At 38.3% G+C, this 27,272-nt stretch overlaps 1 protein-coding gene across 5 annotated transcripts in view; it reads right to left on the bottom strand.

Moving 5' to 3' along the window:
* Positions 1–6,054: 6,054 nt before the first annotated feature.
* Positions 6,055–27,272, bottom strand: part of LOC121329177 (TBC1 domain family member 1-like) — an 87,770-nt gene continuing 66,552 nt past the window's right edge. For 3 of the 5 annotated variants that reach the window (XM_041274605.1, XM_041274614.1, XM_041274623.1), the window contains exons 15-21: positions 24,629–24,790; positions 21,922–22,080; positions 14,258–14,502; positions 12,926–13,085; positions 9,652–9,821; positions 7,784–7,960; positions 6,055–7,296 (exon numbers count right to left, since the gene is read on the bottom strand). In XM_041274605.1, coding sequence (XP_041130539.1) covers positions 7,105–7,296; positions 7,784–7,960; positions 9,652–9,821; positions 12,926–13,085; positions 14,258–14,502; positions 21,922–22,080; positions 24,629–24,790 — 1,265 coding nt within the window. In that variant the 3' untranslated portion in view covers positions 6,055–7,104. The remainder of the gene's footprint in view (positions 7,297–7,783; positions 7,961–9,651; positions 9,822–12,925; positions 13,086–14,257; positions 14,503–21,921; positions 22,081–24,628; positions 24,791–27,272) is intronic. The other 2 variants (XM_041274633.1, XM_041274642.1) reach the window with 2 other exon arrangements.

The following is a 27,272-nucleotide window of genomic DNA, read 5'->3' as shown; positions in this document are numbered from 1 at the left end:
AATACAATTCTATTTATTTATTTATTTACTTTAACTTTAAAACTAAATAAAAAAGCCTTCTGTGTAATTTTAACTTTTCTTACATTTCAACAAAATATATATATAAAAAAGTGTTTCTTTTTTCATAGCAGCTTTTTTAAACAATTCACAGCAGCAAGTCATTCTTTTGAACCTTGAGAAAGTCCATCACAGTCTTTTTATTTCGGTCAGGCAAAATATGTTTGCTGGGATTCACAAAGCAACTGTCTTAGGAGAACACATTTTTTCGCTGTGGACTCCACTGGTTTTATACTGATGCATGTGTATTTGTGTGTGTGTATGTGTGCGGACCGCGAGCAGTAAGTCTAAATTGGCAATAATGTACAGTATTTCAGAGATAAAACTCGCTGGGGAGCCGCGGATGAATGGGGTGTGGATAAATGAGGTTCTGCTGTACTTAAATAATTTTAAGTGCCCATACCTCCAAACTGGGAAAGATACTAAGTCTTGAACTGACCGCATTTAACAACTGAACCTACCTACCTACTTGGTCATTTACTGTTTTTTTTACAAATTCCTTGGTCTTTATCTTATTTTACAAATTCCTAACTGAACACACAGAAGGTAAAATACTACCATTTGTAATGATCACCTCTAGGGGTGGAAAAAAGATGGTGCATACCGTAGCAGTTTGAGCCATGACAGGTTTTAACCATGAGCTTAAATAGGCCCACCTGAACTATAATTGATTTATAAAGAAATGGGTCCATTGTTATCTCACAATTTGATAATTACAGCATTTGGTTAATTCACAGACCTATCTGTAGATATATCCACACACACACACACACACACACACACACACACACAGATAACGAGAGAGCACAGTACTTAGGAGTGGGTTTTCTTTACTGGCTCAGAAGATCTGAAAGGGTTATAAGGATCCCTATTGTATACTCATTCTGAAATCTCATGTTACAATGGGCCATTTCATGTGGCTCATGAATACATCTTTTCTTCATTCTTATACACCTAGTAATACAAAGTGCAGTGCTAAACCGTCAAGGAAAACAATCTCAATGTACCTGTGAAGGAATTTATAAACAAGAAGAAACCACCATCAGGGCAGGGCATCTGGTGGCTTATCATTTCCATGCTTTGCACAGCTGCACTTTTTTCTTTTAGGTTTTTTTTTTAAGTTGTCTTAATTACTTATGGTTAGTTACCCTTTTTGAGTGCACACATACTATACATAAAGGTATTACACTGGAATAATAAAACATTACCGGTAGTTTTTTTTTCCTTATTTAACCAATGTTAAAATCTGAGTTAATTTTGTTATACAATAAATTTAAAACAAACATATATTGTATATATAGATATATATATATATATATATATATATATATATATATATATATATATATATATATATATATACACAAAATCATTCAAGAAAATAGACAATAGGTTAGTGTATTTTCTCACATTGACAATAACTTGTCTAATACATCTCTGTAACTTTGCTCAATTAAAATCTTGGGTGAAAGTACAACTAACACATTAAAATATGAATAAATCTACAACAAAACACTTTTGTACTATGTTAGAGAATAGATTTTGGACAGAATATCAGAAAAAACTGCTTATTTCATAAATCAAGTTTCTGAAAAAATGTTAAACAAATGGGATTACAGTATATAATGTATTTTGTATTTGGCAACACATTCAATCAGCAAAAAAGGAGAGGAAGGAGCTCCATGTGAAGCCTACTTTGGAGATTTGCAATTTAGTTTTTCAACTTCAGAATTCAGCACTACATGGCAATGCCTAGAAGTTGGAATAATGGCAGGATGTACCATTTCTCCACTGGCTTTTACCATGGCAATGGAAGTAATTATTAGGGCATCAGAATGGGTAGTGGGAGGAGAACGCTTGGCTTCTGGAATGCGACTACCACCAATTCGAGCATACATGGATGACATGACAACAATGACTACAACCATAGCCTGCACTAATCAGTTACTGGGCAAATGAACCAATAACATTGAATGGGCACAAATGCAATTCAAGCCCACTAAATCAAGGAGCATCTCTATAATTAAAGGTGAAGTAGTAGATAAAAGGTTCTACATCAATGGTGAGGCAATACCAACAGTATCCGAGAAGCCAATGAAAAGTCTAGGGAGATGTTACGACGGGGATCTAAAGGACACAGTTAATGTGGGAGAAGTTAAACAACAAGCAGTGGAAGGGTTGAAGAGCACAGACAGCAATGCTTTACCAGGCAACTGAAACTTTGGTGCTTTCAGTTTGGCCTATTGCCAAGACTGCTGTGGCCAATGACTGTGTACGAGGTTTCCTTGACAACAGTTGAGAAGCTGGAAGCTTTAATCAGTTCATACGTCAGGAAATGGTTGGGAGTTCCATGCTGCCTCTACAATTTGGGACTTTAATGTAAAGGAATACTACAGCTACCAATTTCTGCTCTAACCGAGGAGTTTAAGTGCGCCAAAGTCCGACTGGAAATGACATTAGTAGATTCACGCAACAAATACGTAAGGGAGGCAGCACCTGTGTTGAAAACTGTAAGAAAATGGACAGCAAAGAAAGCTGTGGAAGATGCTAAGGCTGCCCTTCGAATCGGAGATATTATGGGGCAAGTTCAGCATGGAAAAGGAGGTTTTGGTCTCAGTTCAGCTCCTCCTACATGGCACAAGGCAACCCCTGCTCAATGGAGGAAGCTGGTAGTCAACGAGGTGCAAAAGCAAGAGGATCAGATGTGTAAAGGCCATTTCCCAGGCCAAGCAGGGAGAATGGATGAGATGAGAAAGCGTGGAACAACGTAAGACCAGCTGGAAAGACCTATGGACAATGGAACAAAGCAGGATCAGTTTCCTCATCTGATCAGCATATGATGTTCTCCCATCACCACAGAACCTAAACCTCTGGGTGGTGAGGATCCCTTATGTCCTTTGTGTTCATCACCTGCAACATTAATGCGCATTTTGACAGGATGTAAGGTGGGTCTTAGCCAAGGACGGTTTACTTGGCGCCATGACCAGGTGCTGTGATGTTAGACCTTAGAATTGGAAGACAAGTGTAACCTGACCAATGTTGCCACCAGTTCCATCAAAGCATTACACACAAAAGACAATATTCCTCCATCCAGGAGAGCAACCACCAAGAAAAGGTGTTAAAACCAAGCCTCGCCCAGGACAACTGGAAGCTGCTAGAGACTGGAAAATGCTGGCAGATGTTAGTCAATGGCTTATTTTTCCACGTGAGATTGCCACCACTAACCTTCGACCAGACATTGTCTTGTGGTCTGGATCAGCATGCCTTGTTCATCTACTAGAGTTAACAGTGCCATGGAAAGATGCTGTGGATGAGGCGTATGAGAGGAAGAAACTTTGGTATGCTCAACTAGCTGCTGAAGCAGAACAGCGAGGATGGAGAGTCCGAGTTTTCCCAGTGGAAGTGGATTATTGAGGATTTGTGGCACACTCTACAACCCGGTTTCTCAGAGACGTCGGGTTCAGTGGACAAGAGTTGCGTCGCGCAGTAAAGAACTTATCTGAAGCAGCAGAAAGGAGCAGTGGTTGAGAAGGAAAGATTCTGGATGGGGATCTCAAGCACAATAGAAAGAAAGCAACGCTGATGTACAGGTAAGTAAGCTGGGCTCAGCTGAGTGGGGGATGGAGGGGGGTGATGCTAGGATGCCAGAATCACTGTTGATCCCTTGGTTATATATATATATATATATATACACACACACACACATAAATGCTGCCCTACAAAAATCTTTCACTTTTTATACTGGCACATCCCAACAAAAAAACTAATATAATTCAGCACAGATAATGGGGTTCATAAGAACAGGCTACAAGAGACATTGCCATGAAACTAGCTGTAAACCCATGAAGCGATAGATACTGTCTTTGTACACAACGGAAACAGTATTTTGCTGGCTCTGTAATTTCTTGCTTTAGAGTAGGGATGAACAACCATGGTTCCTCTTTTAAGCAACAGTACAAAGGTCACTCTTGAAATCAGGACTTAAAGGATGTGTTGCAGTAAGAATACCTCTGTTAGAAAGGGGAACAAGACTAAACGGCTAAAATATGCAAAAGAACACAAAAAGCAGACTAATCAGATGTGCTCTGGACTGTTGATTTGATGGACGTCGTCACCTGTGTCTTCTGCCAGTTCTGTTGTCAATTCAATGCTGGTCTTCGTTCTATTCCTTAAGGATATTTTCTTTAAGTATTACTTGTCCTTGTTCTGCAGCTTTTTGGGTGTTCAGTCCTGGGTTTGTCAATTACAGATGATGTTTCATGTCTAAGACTTTTGCACAGCAGTGCGTGTGCATGTGCGTGCGCGTGCGCGTGTGCGTGTGTGGGTGTGTGGGTGTGTGTGCGTGCGTGCGTGCGCGTGCGTGTATGCGCGTGTGCGTGTGTGGGTGTGTGCGTGCGCGCGTGTGTACGTGTGTGTGGGTGTGTGCGTGCGCGTGCGTGTGTGCGTGTGCGTGTGTATAAAAGCACTGCTAGACTGCTTCTGTTCCAGTTGTTGAGTTACATTCCCCAGCTAATTCATGGTGTGCTGTCAATATGATTACTTAAAAGTCAATGAACGGCAAATAACATAGCCATCATTCATAGGGTTGCCATGCAGGTTTTTTTTTTTTTTAACTCAAGACATTTACACAAGAAAAAATATCTCATGTAAAATGCTTTTTTGGATTTCCATTCGCTCAGTTTATTTTACTCGAGGAAACCAGGCTTTTCACCCGACATCATGCAAAGGAATGGGAAAGGTGGGGGTTGCTATGTAAATTAGCTCTGCGTAAAGTACTCATGCTGTTTTTGAAGATTACTAGTGAAACTCTGTGAAAATGTGGTTTCCATGCGCAGAGAACTGGTACACGAGTGAATCTAAGCTGCTGTAATAAAGCAGAATACCTCGTGCCTGGTTGGTTAATAATGTGTTTTGCTGCCCAAATTGTTTTTCAGATGTCATTAGTGGGGTGTCATGTCGTTAGTAGTGAATACTGTTTCAGCTAATTTATCTTACGACTCATTAATTAAAAAATAAACTCAGAGGTATAAAATGAAACTGACCAACAGGTGTTACAGATCACCATAGCTGAAAACTGGCAGAGACGTTTATATATATATATATATTTCCCTTTCATTCAGGCAATACAGCATATAAGGGATCAGGTAATGCTGCGCATACTACCCTGGCTTAGAAACCCTACCTGTCCAGACGGCTGACAGCTGCTCAGGAAGCATTCAACCCCATGCTTGGGCAAATACTTGAAAGGGAGGTGGTGGATACTGATGAAACGGACTGAAGTGCATTCATTCGTTCCCAAAATTGCCACTGACTGCTGCATCCTGCACAAACTCTTGTCAACATCAAATTGAGGTGTTCAGGAATCAGTGGGGAAGGAGAAGGGAAAGGTTACATTGTTAGAGTGGGTGTTTATGCAAATTACAACTCACAACTCTCAAAAAACAAGCCCAATCCTGCTTATTATAAGCAGACGGCAACTGTGAAGGTTACCTCAGCTGCCAGTTTCAATTGGACCTCATCGATCTGAGGAGTCTCATGCTGTCAGAGATACTCCTTTCTTTTAAATTGTGTTGGATTTACTGTTATGTTAGTATTAATGATGCAAACAAATAAAACACAATCAATATGTTCATTTGCAATTTTATTTGTTCATTTCTGAGAGGTCATCAACAACTTGTTGGATGTTTGTTTCGCTGTTTTGGGCGATCGAGCTGGCTCATGACATCCAGTTCACCAACTATATTTACTAAGGTGGAGGACAGACATGCGTTGTCTTTGAACATAGCTGGGATCAAAAAAAGGACAGGAATTAATCCAGTTAGACATTTAAGCAGCTCACCTGATCTTTGTGTTTAACTTTAGTGTAGTTTTTACAACAAGGGTATTCTCAAACAGCTGCTTTAATACTATAACAAGGGCATAATGCAGTTCATGGTAAGTGGTTTTATACAGAACTGTAAACCCAAAAAAGATATACAGCATGACAGGCCAGACACAGCAAAAAACAATAATAAAAAAAGCTGCCCGCATTATCATTAAAGTGAACTACACCACTGCTAACCGTAAAATCAACCATCAGCCACAACTTTCTGCCGTCTTGGAATCCACAGTAACAACTGACCTGCTCCCTTGCAATATTTATAGTTAAGGATAAACACGCTCATTAATATTTACACGTGAAATGCGTGTTTCCATGCGAAATAAGGCATGGATTTCCTGTGAGTTTCGTCATTTACACAAGTAATTGAGATTTACCCTATCCCTCTCTTTGGCTGTTTTTTGAAGCCACAAACTTCATTCACACAAGTAATACTCCCAAACGTGCACGCGCATCACCATTCACATGTAAACTGACCCGCATGGAAACCCAAGAATGTCAAAACAAAGTGCAGTAAAGAACCCTAAAATCTAAAAGGAATCCAACAGACACAGGGTAATGGTCATAAAACAACAACTATTTACTGGAATTTCACTCAAACAATATGAAATGTATAAAGCAATAGGTGCAGTTAAAAGATCAGTTCACTTTAACACAAGCTATTCAGTTGCCATTCTTCAAGAGAAAACAAGCCTTGAGAAAGGTCTCCATGTTTCTCCTGTTCTCAGAACACTTGGAAAAACATTGCCATGCTTTGTTTTGCTTAATGAAACAAATGGTTACATTTTGAGGGTGTTGGCTATGTCTATTTATTTTATATTTATTTATTGAATGTATATAGTGCTTTTTTATACAAAAACTATCCCAAAGCACTGTACAGAAAAAAGAACAAACCACAATACATGTGTATGGCATGTCACACAAACAAATGCCACAATCAGGCCATTTAAATAACAGTATACATATAATAATACAAAAGCAACAATTTTAAAGTTACATTAAAACCCACTAAGATAAGAAAGCCATTTTATAAAAGTGAGATATTGAGTGTTCTGCTTGAGTTCTCAAAATATTTTAGACTATTTTCCAGATTAAAAACAGTCTGTTGAAGGACAACTACTCACATCGTCGTCAAAAATCTAAACTAAAATCCTGTAAATGTGACACGGTCAGGGCTGCTCCAGCACAGTCTTATCTTCAGTGAAGTCCTGAGTTTGTATACATCCCTGTAGTTCTTCCACTCTGTTCAGCAGCGCCGATCTCTCTAGCTCCAATGTGCGGATGGCCTGTGTTAAATTCCCTTCATTTTTGACAAAATTCTCAATATTCAATTCTAGATAGTGAATTTTTGCATGAGCAGCCTTTAGGAAGAAAAAGAAAAATCACATTAAAATGACAAGTTGATACCAAATAAAAATAAAGCATTTTCATCGCCACAGTTTATGTAATTACATGGAAGTATTCCTGGTGATTTTGACAGGTTTAGCTTATCAAGAAAGTACAGTTTATGCATGTTCAAACATGAGCTACACAATATGGAGGTTTCAGATGTTGAATGATGGTTGTGGTTTTGTGCCAACCAAACTGACTCCCTTGTGACCTGATTAAAACTGCATTGTTAAGGTTACTGAGCTTGTGAAGTGATGACAAAGTTTGTCTTGGGCTGTTCCAGATTAATACACTGCACACGCTGGAACCTTGTAATAATATGCATCATAACACACATTTATTTTAAAATGTATTGTAAAAATATATTGAAAAAAAAAAGTAGCCGTTGTAAACACTGACAACCAAAGGATGCAGCATTGAAAAGACAAGTCTCACTGCAGATCACAAAGCTTAACGAACCTGTATCTCCTCCAGAAGATCAATGTTCTGTTGACGCAGGCTGCTATTGGTCTTCTCCAGCTTTTCCATCTTTTCGTTGTCACTTAAAGGCAAGCCGGAGTCCATCAGTTCATCCTGAAGCACATGGTATTCAACTTCATAGGCCTGCAACTGCTTTGAGATGTCCATCTCGAACACCTGAAGACAAAGCCACAGACATGCGAGTGATAGATTCCTATACTATCATGAAAAACAGCTCATGGACCGAAATAGGATTTCTCATGCAACTCCTTAAAAATAGCACAGCTGAAACTACGAAAGAGATCTTTAATTCATATTAATATCATAGTTACGAAACATGCAATAGGAAAGTCAAAGCTGTCTGGCATGATCGCACATCGATGGTAATATGGGGTATACAGAAAATGGTAGTGGTGTTCTGGCACAGCTCGATAAGCCAGTCTCCTTTTAAAAGGACAAAACGTTGTCTCAATATTGACTATGAACACTTATAAGCTGCAGGAAAAGATTACTGTTGTAATCCAATGACACACCCATTACCTCTAGATAACTTGCACATATCTAGTGAGCATCATGTTATAAAGAAGTCATTTTAACATAAACAGAACAACAACATTTATTCATTTTTTATTTATTTATTTTTTTAAAAAGAGGCCGGTGATCAAATTTAAAAATGTACATTTTAAATAAATAAGGCTACATAAATAAATACATTTTAAATGATTTTATTTACAGTTAAGGATAATAATAATAGCATCAATAACAAAACAATTTTTAACTGGAACTGCCAAGCAGTTTTACTAGTCTAGTAGACTAGACTAGTGTTTAGTTCTCAACGTGCCAAGCTTAAATATAAACAACTTCAACTGTTCCACAGAAGAATTTGAAAGTTTTTTTTATTTTTTTTCAAAAATGCATCAGGCAGCCATCTTGTTTAACGCGAATTTCTTAAAAGTCAGTTGTATTGCTACAGTGTCAAGGATGATGCTTGTGAAGTTTCGAGTTAGTCAAGTAAACCATTTGTTAACTGAGGCCGTTTTAAATTTCAGACGTAAACATACACCTGGCGGCCATCTTGTTTTATAAATCATAACCATTTTGAAATATTTGTATTCCATTGTTACTGGGACAATAACTACCATGTTTGGAGTTTGTTGGTCAAACGGTGTTCAAATATCAGTAGTTTGCTGTTAAGGGCGTGTTTCGATAAGATTTGTGGCAGCCATTTTGACATTATAATTTATCGCAGAAACTTCTGCTTTGCAAACTTGATACGGGTTTGGATGCTGATGATATATGCCAAGTGTCAGATCAATTGCTTCACTGGTTCCCAAGAAGATTTCAAAAGGTTTTATTGAAAAATACGTCACGGCGCCAATTGCAAGGATGCAGCAGCAAAATTTTTTAGCATCTGACAGCCAATGTATCCAGTTTGATATCTGCCAAGTCAGAATCTGATCAGTCACACAGCTCTGAGGCAGCAGAGGTTTAAAGTTTTGGGAAGCAAAGAAATTTGTGCACAAAATTTGAGAGAAATAAGCTTTTTGTGCATATGGAAAATTTCTGGGATCTTTTATTTATCTACTATCAGTTATCTATTCAGGGATGCCAATCATATTTACAGTAGTACATATGATTGGGGTGACAAAAGTTCAACCCTCAAGCAATACAAACCAGCAATACAACCTGTTTACCAGCAGTACACCTGTTTCTTCTAATCAACATACCATGCAGTTGTTTTTAATGCACATGGAACCCTGACAGCTCCGTCAGACCATATCCATCCATGTAAAACAGGACCATTCAAACTGATCAGTAACTCTTCTGACCTCCTTTGAAAAAGGCACAGTACCCTAGACAAGCCGTACCTGGATAATGGTTTTCTCCATCTGTACCAAGCCAAGGTTTGGCAGGGTGATTTTGATGAAATCCACAATAGTTTCCAGGTTATCATGCTGAAGAATCAAGGGCTTGTGGCTTCCCAGCAGACTCAGAGCCAGTTTAAAGATGACTTCAGCGCCTTGAAGAAAGATCATATCTGCAAAGCAATTAAGACATTCCAATAAACAGTCATGCTTCATGGCAGAGTTTAAGAGAGCATGGCTCCATACTTCCTTGTCATTTCAGAATTAGTCAGCATAAAAAAAACACAGTACAACAACAAGACATTCCTAAGCTATTCTTTAAATAAAAATAAAAAATATATTTTTAAAGCCACTTTTTGGAAATATATTGGTGATTTTAGTTAGCAGCAGAATTAAAACCCCAGGACCACCTTGTAAAAAAGGCTCAGTTACTAAAGTTAAAATATACATCAGTTGAGCTTTGAAACCCTGTCCAAGATTTTTTATCTAAACATAGTGGGTATGAAAATAAGTACTGGTTGAGAAAGACTACTTCACTGAGAAAGTAATCAAAAACATACTCAAATGCAAAAAGGTGTCATTAACCGAAAGTTGCCAATAAGCGAAAAGCCCCCGGTTTCAAGTGTATTTCTATGGAACAATGATATATACTGTAGTTGGGCAAATCATGCACTGAAATACATGTTTTAAATGCTACAGTGTTAAATTAACATGAGAAACACGAAATACACAAGCATAAGACTGTTTACTTCATGCATGTGTAAAACAAAAATAATTGTGTAGGCTTATACAAATATTACTAAACAACAATGTACTGCAATTGTCCTTACAATGAGTAAAGCAAACATACAAAAATGTGTTGTACTTCCAATTGATTCTAAAGGACACAATTAAAAAATATGAAATCGTCCAACGTTGGCTGCTTTTCACAACGTACCACCTCCTGCCCATCTCAATTTGGAGTGCAGCTTCGTAGCCAGTTTCAAAGCCACGATTCTGCCTCAGTCTGCCAGAAATACACAGTTGTGAAGTCAGTGTGTTATAAAAGCTGCATGAAGTATGCACACAAATCATGAAAGTCCGCTCTGTAGCACTGGCAACTAGTAATAAAGTTGTCAATAAGCGGCGTGCAGTTGCTAATATCAGAATTTCATTAACATTAAAGTCTATGGGATGTGATTGGTTACTGGGAAAACGTTGTTGATAACCGAAAGTTGCTTGATCAGGGTTGCTAATAACTGGCATTAACCCTATGTATGTATGTATGTATGAATATTCTCTGTATGTATAAAACTACTATTCCCAGAAGACATTGCACACCCATACGCCCACTGCACTGTGACGCTGTCAGCTTCAATAAAGTGAGATATATTTCCAAACTTTCATATTATAAATAACACTTCCTTCCTCTGGGAACAAGTCTAGTTGTTGGTGTTGTTTTCCGGTGTTAGTGCTTGTTGGAAGTCAAATTGATACTGTTCCAGCCCTTCACGAGCAGTATTATTTTATTTTCCCCAGCGCAGGTAAACTTTTCGCCTGTACGACATACCATTATTTTGTTGGTCATTTAAGTTTAGCACATAAGTGTATAAGATGTGCTTGGTTTGTGTCGGCCTTTCTCCTGCCATAACAACTTTGTTTACAAAATACTGTGTGCAAAGTATGTTAGTGACATGGTCTTGAAATCGAAATGTTATATTAATGTTGTATGCAGGGCATTTCTAAACATACGCTGCCAGTGTGTAACAGTTTAGTATATTAGAATAAACTATGATGGGCTACTGTTTTCTTTTCTCTGTTGGCTAGTGGTGAAAATGCGTTTAACAGCCAAACTGGAGTACACCTGTTTAGACTGCACTCTTGATCTACAGTACCCTTACACTATGCACTGGACTCGCCTGACCAAGCTCCATGTTACTGGATCCTCAGCTAATGCACTATCCTTGCACTACTGCACTACTAGCATGTCATTGTAGATTGAACTTGTTGTAATCCTAACTTGTTGCACCCCATTTCAGTAGTATTACTTGCACTTATTGTAAACTACACTATTTAAATATGAATCGTGCATTGTAACGTTGTACTGCCCAGTAATACTGTAAGGTTGCCTTGGAAAAAGGTGTCTGCCAAATAATAATAATAATAAAAAATATGGAAAAGGTTGTCAGTCCAAATGCAATAAGATTCTACTTCTGCTGGGGGCTTAAATGGGACCCCCAAGCCCCCTGCCTTGTTTCTGCCTCCACATTGTTTTGGCCACCAGCTACTGCTGGTTTGTGGGTATGACTGCTGGACCTGAGCATTTCAAACAACTTAGTCTCCAAAAAACAACATGGGAAACACATACATGAAAAAGCCCTGCTTGTGTACTTTTTTATTTTTAAATGTTATGCACTATGATAACTGAAGACTTGCTGCCTATTATAAGTGTCGTTGAGGGTGTGGGTTTTCATGCATTAATGGGCTTTGTGGAACGTGAATACCATGTGCCTGCGAGACAAACGATAACATCACAAACAGAGAAGTGCTACAAAGACTGCCTGAACTCTCTCAGGGAAAAATTGGAAAAAGCAGACAAAGTCGCCTTTACCACCGACTGTTGGAAAGCATTAAGTATTGAAAGCTACATGACAGTCACTTGTCATTACACTGAAAACTGGGAGCTTCGATCCGCTGTTCTACAAACAGAAAGTATGCCATAACGACATATGGCAGATAACCTTTTTTAAAACTATATTTGCATCTCTAATGGCAACAGTGTCTTATTATTAAACCAATTTTTACAAGTATTTTGTTTTAAATAATTTGCAGATATTCTAGAACTTGGAAAACTAGAAGATGGTTTTTGGTTGTAATTGACACCTGCATCATTTACCAAACCACTAATGAACTTGACACATTCTACATCTAGAGTATGGCTAGACTTGGGCATTGCCAACAAAAGCTAAAGTACATGGAAAGAGCAGACGACAAATAAACATTCACTTAACTAAAGCAAAAATCCTAACTCATCCACTTATTATTGAGACCTGCATGAAAGTTTCTGATTGAATGTAAACATTTACGTTGGAATAGCTAAAGTGTTGAGGTTTAAAAGAATAGAACGAGAAAACGTATGCAAAGAAAGTCAACTATAAAAGTCTCAAATGTGTGACTCTGAATGCATTATGTGCATGGATAGCATGGTGTACACATTACTTCTATGACTGCAGACTTAGTGGTATGATGTTTCTAGATTTTTTTAATTCAGAAAAAAAAAATAAAAAAAGCTTTTTACCAAAGACTCTGACAACAAAACCCAGCGGAAACTGAGAGGCAAACACTGTTAGAAACCATGGTGCAGCATAGAGGCTGGGGCCGATCTCAAACTCCTCCAGGTGGTTATACAGGTCTCGGTGGTAGTCATGGAGCAAGCGAGACAGCTGGTACATTTGGATCTGTAAAAACAGCGGAAACATTATTACAAATTGTGCTTAGGTTTTTGTTTTTTTTTGTTGCAAGTTGATGCCTGTTTCTACATGCAACACTGAAGCAGAACAGTAGGGTTATCCATCTATGAACTGAATAAACTGAATCACTGCTAAGAATCTTGGAATGTACTGTAGGATTTGAACATGAACTCAAAACCATGGCTTCCGTGGATTTAAACCAAAAGATAAGATCCAACGTTGGCACATTGGGCTACTTGTTATGTAGAATGCTCTTACACTCACAGTCCACACAGAAAGGTAACCTTCAGATTGTATGCCAGTTTCATCCAGAATAATACAGTCACACAGTTTACCATTTACTGTTGTGCAATAGGAGGAACAGTAAAGGGTCTGGCTACTTGCCAATAATATGAATTCTGACAAGGTAATGCCTTAGTGGTCATCATTTTGGGAGTCATGTTAATGCCTTGTGCATTTGCCAGACCAGAGCGCTTTTTATAAACACATTATTCGCAGTTATTTCAATGTAGAATTCTCTGCATTACTTTTATTTGCTGACAAATGTTTCATTTGATTCTGAAGCACTTGAGTAATTTGCGATACATTTAGCAATTGGCATTAATAAATGTAGTAAATTGATTATATTCTTAAAATGAACATACATGTGTGTCTGAAATCAATTACAACCACAGTAGACACCATAGGACCATTGGTTTAATTTGTCTTGTAATATCTCACAAGGAATAGCATAACTTGCTTTTTATGTACAGTATTGCAAGATGTGAAAAAGTGAATCTGTAGGACATGCCTCAAAGTAATTATGTTACAAATTTTTTAAAAAAATTCAGTTTTGACATATCATTCGTCAGTTTCAAAATGCTCAATTTAAATTCAAGCCGACTTATTTTCTAATAGTTTCACCTTATAATACTGGCGGAGTGTTTTAAAGTTATAGATGAGCTATAGTACTAAGAAGAAGCAAATATTCAAACGTCTCTCACAGCACTTTCAAAAAAGGTACTAGCTGAAATACTTGTTTACGTATGGCTATGAATCTTGGTGAGCTTACATTTTCTAATGTTTATGTGCTTTTAAAAAAACAAAAAACAATTGGAAACCAGACATTACGAATAACACTTGGGAGTACAGTATTGGGATGTCCAGTGTTTGACACATACCTGCAAGATAATCATGTCGGGCCTGTACTGTTTTCTCAAGCCCACGTCGTACATGAGAAACTTCAGCATTTCAAAAGCATCCTCCTCACTCATATGAAGCAGCAAGACTCCAGCAACAAAGCTCAAGCCTTGACAATAGCCAACTTCTGGATCCAGCAGAGAGTATGCCTTCAGCAAGTTATAGAGGGATAACTGCCCTGCTCCCAGCTGAGCAGAGTAATAGGGATGTGTTGGGAATGTGCGGCCTGCAATAAGGGATGTATGTTAGACCAGATGAAGGAAAAGAAAATATTTATACAGCGGTGCCTAAATGTACCGATAATGTTTTCAATTCAAAATTGTACAATTGAGGTCTGTTTGATGAAGTTTGTATATTGATCTTTGTAGTGTACATGACAAGTCTTCTCACTATCTAAAAAGTGTGCAACCGTATTTTCCTCTAGCCAATAGTAGCAAGAAATCAAAGAAAATTATTTATAATACTTTTCAAAAGTTAAAATAGATGTTTTTCATCAGTTTTTGACATTCCTATTTTACTTCATAATTTCAAATTCAGATATTTTAGAGAAAAGAAAACTACAAAAGGTTAAGACATTTTTTTTCAATATGTAGTACCCACATCCACATTCCCTAAGTTGTAATAATATCCACTTGAATCAGAGCACTGTATGAATACAACAAGTACTGAGACCCAGCATTGAAAAGCGTCTATTTATTTATTTTCTGTATCTTGCAAAGCGCTATGTGATGGTGGGCCACTGTGAAATAAGCTATATAAAATAAAGATTGATTGATGAGTGATTCATATTCAATACTGCAGAGTATTTGCTTATGTACAGGATCTCATTTAGGAATCTATCTTGCATTCAAATCCACTGACAGAATGACTGTAAAAGCTTGTCATTCTCTGAATGTTTAAACATGCTTTCCTTTTCTATACTTTCTACTTGTTAACATTCATGGAGTCCTGTGGTTATTTCACTCATGAGAACGGCCACAGCTAATCCTAAACTACAAGAGTGGACAAGAATAGTGCGTGTGACATAATCTACTTAGATTTTCAAAAACAATTTGACAAAGTAGCGTACAAAAGGCTATAGCTAAAGATTAAATCTGGTTACAAGATAGGAAGCAGAGAGTTACAATTAGAGGCCAGGCATCAAACTGGAGTAATGTAACAAGTGGGGTACCACAAGGATCAGCATTGGGACCATTGCTATTCTTAACCCTTTGTGGTCAATTTATTCAGCACTTGTCAGGCACGTCAGGTCCAATTTATTTTCACACATGCTGTTTAAAAGTATTTTTTTTTCCCCCACAGTAAAACAGGTTTAAATTAGGCACTACATATCAACAGGACACTCAGTACTGCATCTCCAGCCCTGCCCCACCCCTTGTTTGCTGTACTTATCACATACCTCTTCATAGTTGTGCATACTGATAAATCCTCTCCTGATCACTCGTTTTATCACCAAACTCCTCAACAATGCGATCCAAGTCATTATTTTATTACTATAACATCTCAAAAAGCTCTGCAAATGTCTGTGATATTATTTGAGTGCTGGATGCAGAAGCAGCTATCTTGTTTGTTTATGTCTGTGATATCTCTGTAGTGTAGGGGCTATGTGCATTTGGCCATTGAAAGGTTTTCTCAGCTTTTTCTGGAGAAAGTGACGTGACTACATAGGACCACAAAGGGTTAATCTATATAAAAGACCTGGATTAAGACATAACCAGTAAATTATGCAAATTTGCAGACAACACAAAACTGAGAGGGATAGCCAACTCCCAATCAGCAACTTCAATAATACAAAGAGATTTGGACAAGATTCAAGCTTGAGCTGACACTTGGCAGATGAAAAGTAATGTGAGCCAGAGACAACTTAATAGAGGTATTTAAAATTGTTAAAATTGTTTAACAAAGTAACTGCTGAGAATTATTTCTCACAGATCACAGAGAACAGAACCAGGGGCCACAGGTGGAAGCTGAAGAAGGGCAAATTCAGAACCGAAGGGAGAAGGAGGGTGGTGAATCATTGGAACAGGCTGCATGACAGAGTTGCTGGAGCAGAGACTATCGGATCCTTTAAGAATAGTTGCTGTCATGAACAATACTATATACGCCTCTCTGTGACCATAACAAGATCTTTAGCTAGTCACCTGGAGAAAGTGCGGTCCGTCTAGCCACGGATTCCCAGAGGTTTCATTTCCCCTACTCACTTGGTTAGGGTTTTTTTTTGTTTTTCCTTTCCTGAGTGCTAAAGGACCATGCTGGCATCAAAGCGAGAGAGCATCAGTGGGCAGAATGTCCTTTTCTCATTCTTGAATTTCTTATGTTTTAAACTTACTGGCCTTTTTTCCTGTTATTTAGGGATGGCAACACTAACTGATGCAAACTTATGGAAACTATAATAAGATCCGAAATGGAAAATTACCTATATGGTAACAGGGTCCTGGAAGACAGTCAACATGGTTTTAGGAAAGGGAGATCGTGTCTAACTAACTTGCTTGATTTTTTTGAGGATGCAACATCGATAATGGATAATTGCAAAGCATATGACATGGTCTATTTAGATGTCCAGAAAGCTTTTGACAAAGTCCCGCACAAAAGATTAATTCTTAAACTGAACGCAGTTGGGATTCAAGGAAACACACGTACATGGATTAGGGAGTGGTTAACATGTAGAAAACAGAAAGTACTTATTAGAGGAAAAACCTCAGAATGGACTGTGGTAACCAGTGGTGTACCACAGGGATCAGTATTAGGTCCTCTGCTATTCCTAATCTACATTAATGATTTAGATTCTGGCATAGTAAGCAAACTTGTTAAATTTGCAGACGACACAAAAGTAGGAGGAGTGGCAAACACTGTTGCAGCAGCAAAGGTCATTCAAAATGATCTAGACAAGATTCAGAACTGGGCAGACACATGGCAAATGACATTTAATAGAGAAAAGTGTAAGGTACTGCACGCAGGAAATAAAAATGTACATTATAAATATCATATGGGAGATACTGAAATTGGAGAAGGAATCTATGAAAAAGACCTAGGAGTTTTTGTTGACTCAGAAATGTCTTCATCTAGACAATGTGGGGAAGCTATAAAAAAGGCTAACAAGATGCTCGGATACATTGTGAAAAGTGTTGAATTTAAATCAAGGGAAGTAATGTTAAAACTGTACAATGCACTAGTAAGACCTCATCTTGAATATTGTGTGCAGTTCTGGTCACCTCGCTATAAAAAAGATATTGCTGCTCTAGAAAGAGTGCAAAGAAGAGTGACCAGAATTATTCCGGGCTTAAAAGGCATGTCATATGCAGACAGGCTAAAAGAATTGAATCTGTTCAGTCTTGAACAAAGAAGACTACGTAGCGACCTAATTCAAGCATTCAAAATTCTAAAAGGTATTGACAGTGTCGACCCAAGGGACTTTTTCAACCTGAAAAAAGAAACAAGGACCAGGGGTCACAAATGGAGATTAGACAAAGGGGCATTCAGAACAGAAAATAGGAGGCACTTTTTTACACAGAGAATTGAGAGGGTCTGGAATCAACTCCCCAGTAATGTTGTTGAAGCTGACACCCTGGGATCTTTCAAGAAGCTGCTTGATGAGATTCTGGGATCAATAAGCTACTAACAACCAAACGAGCAAGATGGGCCGAATGGCCTCCTCTCGTTTGTAAACTTTCTTATGTTCTTATGTTCTTATATGCTTGTGAATCATGTGTCCTGGCTCACCGAGAACTTAACACATTTAAAAAAAAAAAAAAAAAAAAAAACCTCTAAAGATTTTAAGGAAGTTTTCAAATATGCTAGTCTAGGCTTTTTTTAACCAATGCAGAAAGTAAATTCTTCTGGACGTGGGCTTTATCAGTAACAGCAGTGAAACTCTCTAAGCTGATTGTTGTTTTTGGAATGTAAGTAAAGCATACCACAAGGACAGATTCCTTGTGTGAATATCTGTTTGAATATATGTTTTACACCTTACACATATTTCAGATATTAGTTTCTTACATGTTTATAATCCTATTATGCGTGCTTGAAGTGCGTTTCTGCCAAGATCGTTCTGTACTACTTTTTTTTTTTTTCTTTCCCCATTTTTTGTCGATATATTTTGAAACTTACATTTCAAGCTAAATTATCTTGCGTATGTATCTCTCACCGCATAAAACACAGTTGTTTTGATTGGCTAGTGGGAACATACAATATGTAGATTTAAAAAAACTGAGGGCAGAAAGAAATATGATCTGTTGAAAGATTTGCAAATGTCAGTTGGAGGCCGACCATGGTTAATGAGCAGTAACTAGTTCAGAAATTAGGGTTGAATTCTAACACTGCTCAATATAAAAAAAAAAAAAACTACTACTTACAGTAAAGAGCTGAGGAGGGTTAAAGTCTACATTCTACACTGTCAAACACCACCAGCTGTCTTTGTCTTTATCCATAGTGCACCTATGAATTAAGATCAATTCATCTTTCCTTTTTAAAAGGAATATAATACCCACTAGAAACGCCCTGACAGTCACAGTCTATCGTGGCATACTACAACATGCTTAAGACGGCATCAGGACGTCAACACTTATCAGATTGCTGCTTTACTATAGTCTATCCTGGTTAAATAAATAGATATCAATTTGAAATTCACTCTAAGTAGTTGCTACCCCTAGCATTAAACAACAAAACTAGGGGTAACAAATCACCTCAAGGCAGGAAAAGATATGAACTAAACAGACACATTTAATTTCCCCCCCCAATACTGAACATAACAATGTTATTCATTCATAACATTTGGCTTTCATGGCAAAGACAACTTTAGCGTAGTCCCTGACTTGCAGTCCCCGTTTCGGGGTACTTGAGAAACAAGTGTACCACAATTGCTATGCTTTGGTAATATAAGGATATATACTACAACTACGGCAATTGTTTGATACTGTGCATGTACTTGAAGAGGTGGTTGCCCATTTAGAGAGACCAAGATATTTAGTGAATAACTAAGGGATTTAAATGGGGTTAAACTGACCTCCAGTTTTGCTGCTTATTCTATCACAAAACACTAACTTACACATACTCTAGTTACATATATACCTTCTCGTTATTTAAGATTAGCTGATTCAGGCCTGCTGTGCCTCCCACAAGTGCCATCAAACAGGAAGGGCGAGAGAGCTTTTAGCCCCTGTGCTTCCAGACTGTGGGATGCACTGCCACCATATCAGAAGTGCTACATCAGCTGATGACTTACCTTTTTTAGGGTTAGCCTTTTTAAACTGAAATCTAACTCTGTTTTTCTTTATTCTATAAAACAGAATACAATATAAAAACTAAATAAAGCCACTCTTTAAAAAGAAACCAAAACAAAACAAACAAAAACAGAAGATATCCAACATTTCTCATTCCAGTTTCAAAAGTTTCAGTTTAATGGGATCTCAGTCTTTCAGTGTTTCTCACATGAGCAGGACAAGCTGTTTGTGGCTATAATGCCATGCAGCACTCTCCACTGCAGGTCTCTGGAGTGCTTAGGCAAGGGAAGCTTATACAGCACCCTCCAGACTTGAACTTCATCAACAGGGACACCAAGGTGAGCCCTCCACTTAGTGTCCACCAAGTCTTTCAACTTATTAAAATGTCTGGTTTTCACAAAGATTCCATAGTGTCTTTGTCTCAATTGTGTGGAAAGCCACCTCAGTGACCTTCCTAAGTGACAGCAGCTTTCCAACTGGCTCCTCCTCCTCCTCTTCCTCCTCCTCTAAAAAAGCAGAGCTAAAAACCTTACATTTAAAAATGGGGTTAAAAAACAGGGGCTCTTCAAAAACCCACTGTGTGCTTGTGGCAATGCTGCCCCACCCCGGTGTGTATTTCTGTGTTGTATGTTGTGTGTAGTGTGTTACTCTTGGTGTATAGTCAATGGTACACGGGATGTAATGTGGGTTACGAGCACAAGTTTTAAAATGTATATTTGTATTTAGGCACGAGGATTGCACAGCACTTCACAGTGTAGGTAAAATTTAATAATATGTGAGCACGGAGAATTGTACATTTATTAATTCACGTGCAGTTGTACCGAGACTCCAATTGAATGACTGATTAGCAATCGAGTCTTGGTACAGCTGCATAAAAGCAGCATGTTTTCCCTCACTCAGGGTTGTGTGTTCAGTGAGTGGAGAAGGGGATTGGAGACGGAGGTTATAATAGTAAAGTAAATAACTGTTTTGACTCACTGTGTTTGTTTGTCTGTTAGTTCACTGTTTAAGTGTTAGTCCGTTTTGTTTCATCTCTTTGTTTTGGCAACCAGTGCCGTGTCCTGTGTTTTGTTTGTCTTGCAACCTTTTATTTTCTGCTCTGTTTAATTATTAAATGCTGAGCGCAAGCAAGCGCTCAGCTTCACCAAAACTCCACGTCTCTCTGTCTATTCTGTGTTGGTTCCTGATTCTGGTCAGACGTCACCCACTACAGCCGTCTTTGTGACAGTGTTCTGTGATTCTTCTGAACTTGTGGGCTCCACAAGTTCAGCCTCCAAGCATTTAACAGATTCTTTTAAAAACCCTCCAACCCAGCATCACTAAAACAATCAAGAGATATTAAAAACAAATATCTGTCAAAACCCAGCTTCCCTGCCTTCTGTAATAAACAAAGCCAGGTCTCTCCAGCTCAGCTGTGGGGTGTACAACAGCCTCTGGGCAGCCTGCAGCCTAAACGCTGCCATCCTGCTAGGGATATCAATGAGCCCCTGCCCTCCTTCCTCACGGGGAAAATACAAAACAGCCTGGCGGAGCCAGTGATGGCTGCTCCAAAAAAACTGCACCAGACATCTCTGTATCTAATTTAACAAAGCCAGGGGAGGATCCAGGCACACCAGCTTATGCCAAAGCATGGAGGCAACAAGATTGTTAATGATGAGGACCCTACCCCTGAAGGAGAGACGAGAGAGGAGCCACTGCCAGCTCTGCAGCCTCCCCTTCACCCTGTCCAGCATCCACTCCCAATTCAGCTGCACGAACTGCTCATTCCCAAAATAAATACCTAAAAGTTTGACTCCAGTTTTGTTCCAGCTTAAAACTGAAGGCAGTAATGGAGAGGGGTGCCCTCCCAGCTGCCAACAAAAAAAACTTCGCTTTTTGCCCAGTTTACTTGTGCTGAGGTTGCCTTTTCATACACTCTAATGCATGACTCCAGCACAGCGACATCTCGGTCAGTTGTGACAAACACGCTGAGATAGTCAGCATATGCTGAGAGCTAGATAGGGGTTGCATTGAGTGCAGCTGGTACTGCCAGTCCAGGCAGTTTCCCCCTCAGCTGGTTTAGCAGGGGTTCTACAGAGAGGGCATAGAGCAGCCCTGCCGTATCCCCCTCTGCACAGGGAAGGGGATAGTCAGACCGTTATTAATCTTCACAACACGAAAAACATTGTGATAAAGGAGTCTTATAAAAGAAGTAAAAACAGGGCCAAAATCAAAAGCTTTTAAAACACGATACACATGGTCAACTGTATCAAAAGCTTTTTCCTGATCAAGTGAAATTAAACCAAAATCAACATTATAGACTTAATACATTAAAAAGATCTCTTAATAAAAACAAATTATCAAAAATCAAATTATCAAAAATCGATCAAGAGAGAGAGAGAGAGAGAGAGCGCTACGTTGTCTCAAGTCTCAATACATTTCCTTACCTAAATCAATAAGTATGGCATGCTGCTGAGAGGTGAGCTGTTTTAACAGTTCTTTATATGGCGTGTCTTTTGCTTGGTGTTTGCTGGGTAATGGGTGATGAAGCTGGTACTGCTCAGCTAGAAACTTCCAGATTTCTCCACGGTGCTGTCGAGGTACACCTGTCAATAAAACAGGCAGGAGAAGCTTGACACTCACAGGTTATACTTACGCCACCTCATAATCTTGTGAGATGAAAATAATACTGGATGCTTTGTTAAAACCTAGTATACAGATATCATGATGAAAATGCTTTATCACAAAGCAATGCTACATACTTACATCTGTATCCCACAACTATTTAAAACAAACAATACATGCTGTCATACAGTAAACTTGACTGCTCGGGCAAGCATGGGTGCAAGTGGCCAACGCTCATTTTGTCAGTGGGCTCGCCTAAGCCCCCGAAGCTCTGGGGTTGCACATGCTCCCCGATGCATTCTCAGCCATTGTGGACCACATTCAGGAGCAAATCTCAACTTGACTTTGTAGAAAAAGAAATTCAGAAATGACTTCTTACAACTTGTCATTTTACCAGATGGATCAGTTTGATAAATGTCACATGAGGCTAGTTAACAAACATAGTTTTTGAAATGTTACTCAAACCTTTTACACAGATGTTTGTTTCACATAATATTAATTTAATAAGCTGCAAAAATCGCATACAAATTCTGCTTAACTCAATCATATGTTGTAAATTCAGGGTTCATACAGTTTTTCTGATACAATTTTAAAAGACCTAACTTAAGCAGTTTGACAATTTTCAATGTTGACAACTAGTAACCAATTGTAAAAATAAAGCTTTTGAGTTTAACTGTATAATAGCAAAACTCTATATGAAACTTTCTTCTTCGGTAACACAGAGTCAGTGTTGGTATCTATAGGTGAGTGTTTCTTTCATAAAATGATCAATATGTACTTAGTGAGCATGCAATAATTACAAATACATGCAAGTGGCACCAAATGTCACCAATGGGATCTCTGCACAGTGCTACACCTAGAATTCCCACATGTGGTTTATTAAAAGGAAAGTGTACTGTTCTTTTGGTTCTTTTGAAGGGAAGTACTCCCTAAGTAAGGCACTTCAAAATACTTGCCATGTCACAAAAAATGGTTTACTATATAAAAAACAAAGACTTCATTCTGAAGCAAATGCAATTTTTTTTTTTGCTGATAAAACAATTTCAACAGTATATACATATATATTTAACAGCATCAACTTAGGTGCAGGAAGGACCAGTCAAGAGTTGTTTCATGTTTTATATAATTAAAATGGACTTATTTCTCTAAGAAACTGTCTTTGCCTTTGTGCCTGCTTGTAAATATGGTCAATTGAGTTAGAGAGCCACAGCACGGGCCTTACAGGGACACTGGCTGTGAAAGAAGGACTGCAACTCGATTGTTGTTTTTTTATACACAAATAAGCTTAATTGACCTGAAAAAACCTCTTAAACAAATTCCTACTTGGGCTGCTTGAATGAGCAGTACACAAGCTTCAATATGAAAGCTGAAAATAAATTACAATAAAGAACAACAAGTTTTTAATGAACAAACAACATTCTAGCCTACTTCACTAAAGTAAAAACATTTTATTTTACAATTTTTACAGTTTTTATATATATTTTTTACTTAATTAATAACAAACAGTTGAAACTTTAAATGGTAACTTATTTTGTTCAATACTAACTTTTACACTGAGAAATAAAAGATTGTTATATAATTAGCTTTTTTGCATTCTGCAATTTCTAATTCAAAATCTGATACGCCGGGCCATTGGATTTCGAAACATTTAAAAACGTACATGTGGGAAAATTGTATTACTTAGGTATCTAGGCAAAATATTACCTATTTCTCCGACTTATTTCTCCGACAAAGCCTGTGGCATTGCAAGGCTTTCACTTTAAACGGCCTGAATTGTTTTTAGGAGGTTTAAACTCACAGGCTTTTATTAGAGGGGGGGTTCAGTTAGAGAAAATAGGGTGGTGTGCCTCAAAGAATACATCAGCTATATCAAGGCGTGCCACAACAGAGAAAAGGATGGGAACCACTGATTTATACAATGGGAGGGCCTTACTCTCCTCACTTTATGTTTTTTATTCAAGCATTCATTTGTGCAGTGTGCAACATGCCTAAGGGACCACATTGCTTCATTAATTATAACTTAGAGGATCCAGACATTATTGACCTTTACCCAGATTTCTACAAGGGAAAAATGCATTTCTGATATAATTCTCTGTATAGTTGACACAGGTTTCTGCTTGGCTCCTTGTCTGGGAGGAATCACTCAGCACTTTATTCTCTGCCAAGGTACAGGCTTATACCTGGTAATTACAGTAACAACAACATAAACAGCTGCAAAATAAACTCAAGATAATGTTGCATGTTAACAGTAGATATTATGTATGGTCTGTTCTCATGGGACATCCGTTGAAATACAGGGCACAGGACAAGAACGCTTCGCAGTTAAAATGTTGGTTTTTTTGCTACGACTGCTTCCTCTTGTTTTTATTATCACACTAAAATACAAGCAGTAAATCACAAAAAATAAACCAATAAAAAAAAGTTCTTGAGCTGAAGCTGTGCGTGTTGACTAATTAAAGATAGTCACAAAGGGATATTTTTGACCCATTTACCAAAAAGTAAACATAATCCCAAGTAAGTGAACATTACCTTGGCCCATAGCAACATGTATCTTTTCCATGTCAAATTTGACCTTCGATCTTCCAGGCATGTTCAGCATCTTCTCCCAGATTAGGGTTACCTCCTTCGGACAGGGAGTGATTTCTTCATAATCTAGTTTAATCCGTTTATTCTGAAGGTCGCTCTCAGAAGCTGTGCAACAAACAAAAGCAGCCTGTTAGAAAAATGTATTTGTATGTGATCCAGCCTCAAAGAGAAATAACAACTGAAATAATTTTCTTAACAGTTAAACTAGTGATTGATAGATCCGAGTCGGGCAATTTTTGTCCTAACCATGTTCATGACGGCAGTATAAATATTACTTCTATACACACAAAACCACCACATATCTACCATATCTAATAATACCACAATTTAAAAGATAAGGAAAATTTCCCCAAAATAATTAAAAAAAGGATGACCATGAACAGAACTTAAAATGTAAATGTGGATATAATTCTACTCATATAAAATTAATATAGCTGTCAAATAAATAGGATAAGAATTTGGACTTTACTCAAACACACTGCTTACATAATTCAAAATATCTGTAAATAGTGTTTTCAAAAGACAGAATGTAAATGAGGACTAATAGTGGGACATGAATGCTACTCCACCCATGTTAGAGCAAAAGCCAATACAATAGAAAAAATGGCTGAAAAAATGGGTAGGTGTTTTAAAGCTCTAAATTGTGTTGGTGTGTGCTAGTACAGGGAACACCCTAAATGTTAGAGATAGCAGCACTAGTGGTACAGTATCACTGGATATAAGTAGGGATGATGCGTGCAACCTATATTGGTTAAGAAGCAACTAAAGATGGAGAAGGCACTAGCATTTCACCTTTAAAAGGCCTGGGGTCAAATGTGGCTTACTGCAAGACTCAAGTGAAAAAATTCTGGTGGTCTCAATTTAGCCCTAAGTTGACGTTTTAGAACACTGGGCAGAGGGCACCGGGCACCTTTGCAGTCTGCACGAGGTATTAATTATGTTTTACATTATGTGTATATGTGTGTCTTTTATAGTTGTTTTAATTATTATGTTTAAATTGTGTGTGAAGGTGCTTTTATGTCGTTTTAATGCAATATTTAAGCTTAGAATTCTCACATTACACGTGGCTGACCCTGAGACGAGGGGAAGCTGCATTAAAGGACAGAATGGATGCGCCATGCTGAATGTGGCACATGGCAGACCATTGCGGTCAGAGAGCACCACCCCCTCTCCCCCAGAGGAAGTATGTGGTAGGCTCGCCGTGTGTGATGACAGAGACTACCTCGATTACAGGTCAGAAACCAGTCGGGTTGAAGGGGAGTCAACAATTGTTTACAATGGTATAAATATCAAACATTGTAAAGTTTTGTCAGTCTTTTCATCTCTTTGGAATTGACTCCATGGATATCCGTGCTTTCTGATACAAACGTATGCACTGAGCTGTGCTGAGGCCTCGTCCGAAGCCAGTTTAAATCTCGTGCTTATATGATTGTATTAGAGGTATACCTTTCTTGTATATAAGTGTTTGAATCAAAAACCATTTGGTCAGGTTAATTTTTATCACTACATCTCCAAAACCAGGCCAGTGGTGAAATGGGCATGAAGAATGAACTTATTTACCCTTGGGAGTGTCGTGTTCACGGTGTGTGTCATACCCCTGCTCTTTGAAAAGAATCAACTGTGATTACAGTTTTTCTCTACTGCTAAACCGCACAAATTGGCATGTTGCTTCACTAGTCAGTATTTCCTATATGATTTTATAACTGTCACAAAGATGGCCGGAGTGGGTGGCGTCAGACCAGAGCCAGGAAAAAAGCAACAGAGAGGTGGGGTTTGGTGGAGCTCAGCGAATGGTCTCGCTCAGCATTTAATAAGTGAACAAACAGACAGGAAGTAAAAAGGTTGCAAAATACAAAAACACAGGACACGGCACTTTCGCCAAAATAAATAGACAAACAAAATGGACTACACAGACAAACACGGTGAGCTTCTATTCTTCTTACAATTATCACAATTACCTCCGTCTCCAATCCCGTTCTCCACTCACCGAACACACAACCCAGAGTATGTGAAAACATGCAGCTTTTATGCAGCTGTACCGAGACTCGACTGATAATCAATCATTCAATTGGAGTCGTGGTACAACTGCACGTGAATTAATAAAGTGCAATTCCCCGTGCTTGCATATTATTACTTTTTACTTGCACGTGAAGTGCTGTGCAATCCTTGTGCCTAAATACCAATATACATTTTAAACACTTGTGTTACACAGACCCGTTTATATCTCGTGTACCAATGACTATACACTAACATTAACACACAACATATAATACACACAGGGGTGGGCACTTTGCCACAATAACACACATCTTTTTCTGCCCGTTGAATACAGATTTAGGTCGAAATACATCTTGTATAGCATTGTAAGATCAAGGAAACCCGATAGACTCACCCATTCAGATAACACAGTGCTTAAAACCTCCTCTCGGTAATGCTGCATAAAATACAGGGATCTGTAACCCCACCTGGTTTCAGCGGTGTAATGCAGCTGTCTTTGAACTTCTGTCTTTGAACTTTGACCGATGTACAGCCTTCAAGGAGGAAGAACAACTAGAGACCTGTGCTTTACGTCTTTACGTCTGTCCGA

Source organism: Polyodon spathula, chromosome 2 (assembly GCF_017654505.1).
Source record: "Polyodon spathula isolate WHYD16114869_AA chromosome 2, ASM1765450v1, whole genome shotgun sequence".
Classification (NCBI taxonomy): domain Eukaryota; kingdom Metazoa; phylum Chordata; class Actinopteri; order Acipenseriformes; family Polyodontidae; genus Polyodon; species Polyodon spathula.
This window is presented reverse-complemented; position numbering and strand designations above follow the sequence as displayed.